This window comes from Brassica oleracea, chromosome C9 (assembly GCF_000695525.1).
Source record: "Brassica oleracea var. oleracea cultivar TO1000 chromosome C9, BOL, whole genome shotgun sequence".
NCBI lineage: Eukaryota > Viridiplantae > Streptophyta > Magnoliopsida > Brassicales > Brassicaceae > Brassica > Brassica oleracea.
This window is the reverse complement of record NC_027756.1, coordinates 10,967,530-10,974,632: the sequence shown is the minus strand read 5'-3', so window position 1 is coordinate 10,974,632 and position 7,103 is coordinate 10,967,530. Positions and strand designations below refer to the sequence as shown.

The 7,103-nt window shown below is 35.9% G+C and overlaps 2 protein-coding genes across 4 annotated transcripts; both read left to right on the top strand.

Annotated features, from left to right (window-relative positions):
- The first annotated feature begins 907 nt into the window (after positions 1–907).
- Positions 908–4,668, top strand: LOC106315995 (transcription factor bHLH157). 3 transcript variants are annotated; one of them, XM_013753851.1, is made up of 9 exons: positions 908–1,318; positions 1,487–1,576; positions 1,657–1,720; positions 1,825–1,866; positions 1,938–1,997; positions 2,114–2,932; positions 3,024–3,125; positions 3,292–3,534; positions 4,395–4,654. In XM_013753851.1, exons 1-9 carry the CDS (start codon positions 1,221–1,223, stop codon positions 4,491–4,493), a joined length of 1,617 nt encoding a protein of 538 aa, XP_013609305.1. In that variant the 5' UTR covers positions 908–1,220; the 3' UTR covers positions 4,494–4,654. The 3 variants fall into 3 exon arrangements, with proteins under 3 accessions (XP_013609305.1, XP_013609306.1, XP_013609304.1); XM_013753852.1 differs by having other exon boundaries at positions 3,292–3,546; positions 4,407–4,654; XM_013753850.1 differs by lacking the exon at positions 3,292–3,534 and having other exon boundaries at positions 4,152–4,668.
- Positions 4,669–5,777: 1,109 nt separating this feature from the next.
- Positions 5,778–6,983, top strand: LOC106314305 (transcription factor bHLH157-like). Its single transcript, XM_013752203.1, has 4 exons — positions 5,778–5,793; positions 5,881–6,290; positions 6,371–6,472; positions 6,645–6,983. Exons 1-4 carry the CDS (start codon positions 5,778–5,780, stop codon positions 6,981–6,983), a joined length of 867 nt encoding a protein of 288 aa, XP_013607657.1.
- Positions 6,984–7,103: the final 120 nt, after the last annotated feature.

Sequence of the window (7,103 nt, the reverse complement as noted above, 5' to 3'; positions counted from 1 at the left end):
TTGGGGGGGGGGGGGAATTATCGGGTTTTATTAGATTTTAATTAATGATTTTTTTGTTAAATTTAAACCGAATTATTTACGGATCATCAAATATACCGGGTTGACCATGAAACTGTATCGAATATGAAAACACTAATTTGTACCAAATATCGCATGAAAAATCTAAAAAAATTGTACATGATTGTAAGAATAGTGGTATTAAGTAATAAATAATTATATAAATATAAATTACTACATATTAATAATGTCAAAAAATATACGGGTTAGTTTATTGGTAGGCAAATTATAGAAGGATCCGGTTTTAAAATAACCTCGTGACACTAAAATCTACGTGGATACAAATTAGTTTGGGTCTTTTCGATGAGTTTGGAATATACCAAAATTATACTACTAAGAAAAAGTTATTATAAAATTATAAAATATAAAGCAACAAATTGTCAATAATATTCTTAAATTGAAATGATGCTCAAGAAACGAGAAAAGGGAGAAATGTATGAGAAACCCACAAACCCATTATTTTTGTTTTCTTTTTCTCTCGGTGGGGATCACAATCTCCATTTTTTGTGTTTAATAGTTAATCAATATAATATTTTATAATAGACTAATAATCATAAATTCGTATCGAGTATTCATTAATCCATATTTAAAGTTAAAAATCCCCTTCATAGAAATTATACCTCGAAGATCCTCGGCCGTATTAATTTGTAAAGATAACAAATAAATATCCCCATAAAAGCAAGCAGACTTATGTTAACCGGTGATAGCCGGTGAAGTTATCGTCACTTCCGAGGCAAAAGCGTGACTGGATACCGTCAAGCAAAATTAAAATGCAAACATAATCTTTTATTATATAATACTAGTATTATTGTTTTATTAAAGTCCTGCAACTTCTCAGACAAAAAAGTTCTTCCACTTCCGTTCGAATGACAGACATTTGCTTATATATAGATGGACAGAAGCTTTAAACTCCCCTTTTTAATTGCTTGAACAAAAAGCAAAGGAATTATTTCTGTGTTAGTTATTTTTCTGCAGGTTAAAGAAAACCATAAAAAGACATTTCTTCTTCTCTGTTTCCCCGCTTTTATCTTTGAAGTTTGGTTTCTGGAGAAGACAAAAGGTTTCTACTTTTTGTAAAAGTTCGAGGTCTTACAAAAATAATTTACGGGGTCTTCTCAGCTCAAGTTTCATAAAAACTTTGTGAGCCTTTCTTAAGTTTGGTGATGATGGATATGGAGGTTAAGCAGATATTGAAGAGTCTATGTTTCAGCTATGGATGGTCTTATGCTGTCTTTTGGCGCTCTGACCCCATTAACCCCATGTAATTTCTCCCTCTTTTGCATGCTTCTTTCTTGAATTAGATTTCCATAAACTAGTTTTTTTCTTTCCATTTTTATCTCATTGAATTGCCTTAGGTTCATTTTGCATACTTTGAGCTATTACTGTGAATTAATTTTCTTGGATTGAAAAATATGGATTTCATATTCAGGTTACTGAGAGTTGAAGAAGCACACAATGATGAACAATCAGCCGCACTCGTTGATGATATGATTCTTCAGATTCATGTCTTAGGCCAAGGGTAAGAAGCTCAAATATTCATTCAATGTATATTAATATATTTATGTATCTTCATTAGTCTTCTCTCTTTGATTACTCCAGCATCGTGGGGGAAGCTGCTTTAACCGGAAACCACCAATGGCTGTTCTCAGACACACTGTTTCAGGTTTTGTTCACATTCTTCACATTTATGTTTGATTCTCTTATCTCCAAATATTATGAATAATAAGGATGTTTGATATTTATCTTTGTTTGATTGTTCTTCTGCAGTGTGAGCATGAGTTTCAGAATCAGTTTCTATCTGGCTTTAAGGTAAATTTTTAATTAGGGTTCACATGATGTATTTGGAATCAGATTCTTATATATGGATGGTAAATGTACAGAGTATCGCAATCATTCCAGTAGGATCAAGCGGCGTTGTTCAGTTAGGGTCTACTCAAAAGGTTTTTGCATATAAAAATAAAAAAAAATGTTTTCCAATGAAATTTAATATTTTCTTGTTGTGGAAGTCAAAGGACTAATTAGTGTTTTTTTTTTTTGCATGTATCTCTATGTTGAGATTGTTGAGAGCCGAGAGATGTTGGAAGAAACAGAAAGAGCTCTGCAGGAGAAGCATTCTTTGAAAGTAAAGGATCAGTCGGTGGATCTTGATACTTTGTTTGAGTCTCTAATTCCACTGGTAGACTGTGAGATTGTCCCTGAATCTTTTCAAGGACTCAGCTTCGATGACATCTTCATCGAAGAAGACACTAATCCTCCTTCTTTTCTCTTCGATAAACCAGCCTCTGAAGCATCCTCAAAACCTTCTTCTTCAGACATTAATGGAGATGATGATTCTGTGTTCGACATTCTCAACTCTTACTCTTTGGACGATCTGTACCAACTGCTGGCTGATGATTCACCGGAACAGAATTGCTCATCAGAAGGTGATCAGGACTGCTCCATTGTGATCCAAGGAAACGACAAGGACATTTTGGGGATCCATTCCTATGATTCTGGATTTGGTGCAAAGCCTCCGCAGAAAGGACAGTTATTCTCTGAGCTCATAAGCACTAGCCTTAGCAACAGCACTAGTTGTCTCACAAATGTGCAACAAGAAGACTCTTATTGTGGCCTGAATCAGAGCAAAAGACGGAAACTAGAATCATCAACAATCTCAAGCTTCTTCTTTCCGCAGGCAGAGACACTAACACTTCTTAATCCTCCCCTGTGGATTGATGAAGACGTTGCAGGGAATTGGAAGAAACCTCAAGAAGAAGGAGTGAAGAAGAAGAAAAGAGCAAAGGCAGGAGAAAGCAGGAAACCGAGGCCTAAAGACAGGCAGATGATACAAGACCGTATCAAGGAGCTACGAGGGATGATTCCAAATGGAGCAAAGGTAAAACACACATCTTAATTAACCAAATGATTAGAGATTAGCATTGAGAACATCACAAATTTTATTTTGAATCTTTCTTGTTTGTGAACAGTGTAGCATTGATACGTTGCTTGATCTGACGATAAGACACATGGTGTTCATGCAAAGCATCGCCAAGTACGCTGACAAACTCAAACAACCATACTTTGCCAAGGTGAGTCTCTTAAAATGATGAAACAGATCTACTATTTGTTTTTTTTTTTGGGCAAACCTTCATTATATCAAGTAAAGAAACATAGTCTCCCCTCCAAAAGGGAGGAGTAAAACAAATATATATTTTTGTTCTTTTGATAATGATGAATTGGCAATGTATATAGCAGCTGGTGAAGGAGAAGGAGAGAACATGGGCGTTGGAAGTTGGGGATGATGATGAGTCGGTGGTATGTCCGATCATCGTGGAGGATTTGAAGCCGCAAGGACAAATGCAGATAGAGATGGTGTGCCAGGAAAATGGGGATGAGTTTCTTGAGATTGCACATGTGGTGAGAGGTCTAGGTTTGAACATTTTGAAAGGAGTCATGGAAACGAGACAGGGAAGGATATGGGCACACTTGATCGTCGAGGCAAAGCCACACATCATTCTAGTAAATTTACAAGTACGGGTTGGGTTCGGATATAACACATCGGGTTCGGGTCGGTTTTGTATCTCGTCATAGAACCCATAAAGTAACCATATATTATTCGGATTCGGGTTATATCGGATCGGTTCGGATATACCCGAAATAAAATCTAAAATTTAAAAGCAAAACATAAGAAATATATACTTATGTGTATATAATTAAGTATTTTAAATAGTTATTTAAATTTTAAATACTTATTGTTAGATACCATATCAAAATTAATATGAAATTGAATATTTGAAGTATATATTCATGTTTCATATAATTATATTGTATATTAGTTTGAACATTCAGAACGGTTTCTTCAGATATCTTTTCGGATTTTTTGGTTTTTTCGGCTTTTCGGGTTCGGTTAATAACACTTCGGGTTTGGATATGTTTTGTACCACCTTACAAGATTCATTAGGGTATTTTTTACATTTCGGACCGGGTACGGATCGGGTTTTTCGATTCGGATTCAGTTCGGATTTCGGATTATAGATTTTATGCCCAGACCTAAGTAAAACAAATATATATTTTTGTTCTTTTGATAATGATTAAATTGGCAATGTATGTGGTAGCTGGTGAAAGAGAAGGAGAGAACATGGGCGTTGGAAGTTGAAGATGATGATGAGTCGGTGGTATGTCCGATCATCGTGGAGGATTTGAAGCCGCAAGGACAAATGCAGATAGAGATGGTGTGCCAGGAAAATGGGGATGAGTTTCTTGAGATTGCACATGTGGTGAGAGGTCTAGGTTTGAACATTTTGAAAGGAGTCATGGAAACGAGACAGGGAAGGATATGGGCACACTTGATCGTCGAGGCAAAGCCACACATCACTAGGCTTCAACTCTTCTACTCACTTGTTCACCTCTTTCAACAACAAAATCCACCACACTCCTCCTTTGACCACCAAACATGACGTATAGGACTCACTTACTACTCATTATGTATGCTTTTGTTGATTTCTTACATCTGATTTTACTTTTCTTCCATATTTGTTTAGTGAATGGCAAAGAAAACTGTTGATAGTTTAGTAGTTCCATCCCAAAACGTTTGTAGTAAGAAACATGAAATTAAAGATTTTTGGCTTTAAAGCGATGATTGAGTTTTTGAGTGTGTGTGTTTATGCAAGACAAAGGCCCATAGACATATAATTAAAAGAGGACCAGTACTGAATACTCTAATGGTAAAAGCAATTGAACCAATGCAAATCACACGTATAATGGATCAAGTGCAACAGACTAAGTGGGAGAAAAACAGATCAAAAAGTCTATTTCAGTTTAGAATGATAAAAACAGTTTAAATAAAGTAGATTATATTATATATTTATATATATAGTGGTCTGGTGGTAAAAAACTCACGGCTGTGAGTTCCGCTGAGTCTCGGCCACCGTCAAAAATAGGGTGAAAAAGACGGCCCCTGGATGCATTCGATGGGTTCCCCAACTTAGCTCCAGTGGACGGTCATTAGGCGCTAGTCGGATCTCTTTCGAGAGCATCCAGATACTAGGATCATCAAAATTATATACTTTTAAATAATAAAAATTACAAAAAAACAAAACATATAATATATAAATACAATACATAAATAGTTATATATGAAAAAGTAATAAATGTTACTATAACCATTATTCTATAATTTTTTAAAAAAATAGTCATTAGTACATCTATCTTTCATTAATATACATATTTAACCATAATACTATATATTTACATAATACATATTATAATTGAAAACACATGCATCATATAAACAATTTAAATAAATGTAAAATTTATATAAGAAAAATAAAAATAGAGATAAATAGACAATGATTTTGTTTGTATTGTCAAAGTTGTAAGTAAAAGAAAATGAAAATATACTATTTATTGAAGAAGATTAAATATATTAATGATTTATGACAAAATTATTTATTGGTTCAAAAAAAAAAAAAATGGGTGAACATGAGCAAATGTCTGAATGGTGTTTCAAATGCAGTTCTCCTACGTATCAGATCATCTGTTTTTCTTTTCTTTTTTTTTTCTTTTTTTGCTAAAATTTGGAGATCATCTGTTTTTCTCTCACTCTTATATTCATAACTTAAGTATGTTCATGCAGCTTTGAGTAGAAGAATACAATGACCTTGTGGACATGTATTCTTTTGGCATGTGCATGTTTTTTTTTTGTCAAACAGCATGTGCATTTCTGTTTTTGTTTTGACCAAATGGAGAAACACCTCGGTTAAGTCTGGTCGTTTTGATTCCCCACTTATATAGTAGCCACGAGATTTGGGTTATGCTTGTTGCCTTCTTTTTTATAACACCAAGGAAACGACAAGGATCTTTTGGGGATCCATTCCTATGATTTTCCGCAGAAAGGACAGTTATTCTCTGAGCTCATAAGCACTAGCCTCAGCAACAGCATTAGTTGTACTTCTCTCACAAATGTGCAACAAGAAGATTCTTATTTTGGCCTGAATCAGAGCAAAAGACGGAAACTAGAATCATCAACAATCTCAAGCTTCTTCTTTCCGCAGGCGGAGACACTAACACTTCTTAATCCTCCCCTGTGGATTGATGAAGACGTTGTAGGGAATTGGAAGAAACCTCAAGAAGAAGGAGTGAAGAAGAAGAAAAGAGCAAAGGCAGGAGAAAGCAGGAAACCGAGGCCTAAAGACAGGCAGATGATACAAGACCGTATCAAGGAGCTACGAGGGATGATTCCAAACGGAGCAAAGGTAAAACACACTTCTTAATCAACCAAACGATTAGCATTGAGATCACAAAATGAATTTGAATCTTTCTTGTTTGTGTACAGTGTAGCATTGATACGTTGCTTGATCTGACGATAAGACACATGGTGTTCATGCAAAGCATCGCCAAGTACGCTGACAAACTCAAACAACCATACCAGCCTAAGGCAAGTCTCTTAAAATGATGAAACAAATCTACTATTTGTTTTTCTTTTTTTTTTGGCAAACCTTCATTATATCAAGTAAAGAAACATAGTCTCTCCCCTCCAAAAGGGAGGAGTAAAACAAATATATATTTTTGTTCTTTTGATAATGATGAATTGGCAATGTATATAGCAGCTGGTGAAGGAGAAGGAGAGAACATGGGCGTTGGAAGTTGGGGATGATGATGAGTCGGTGGTATGTCCGATCATCGTGGAGGATTTGAAGCCGCAAGGACAAATGCAGATAGAGATGGTGTGCCAGGAAAATGGGGATGAGTTTCTTGAGATTGCACATGTGGTGAGAGGTCTAGGTTTGAACATTTTGAAAGGAGTCATGGAAACGAGACAGGGAAGGATATGGGCACACTTGATCGTCGAGGCAAAGCCACACATCACTAGGCTTCAACTCTTCTACTCACTTGTTCACCTCTTTCAACAACAAAACCCACGAAACTCCTTTGAGCACCAAACATGACTTATATGTAGGGGTGTCAATTCGGGCTGGCCCGGTCCGGCCCGGCCCAAACCTGCTAAGCCCGTAAATATTCGAGCCCGGCCCGGCCCGGCCCGAAAATTATTTGGGCCTAGAATTCAA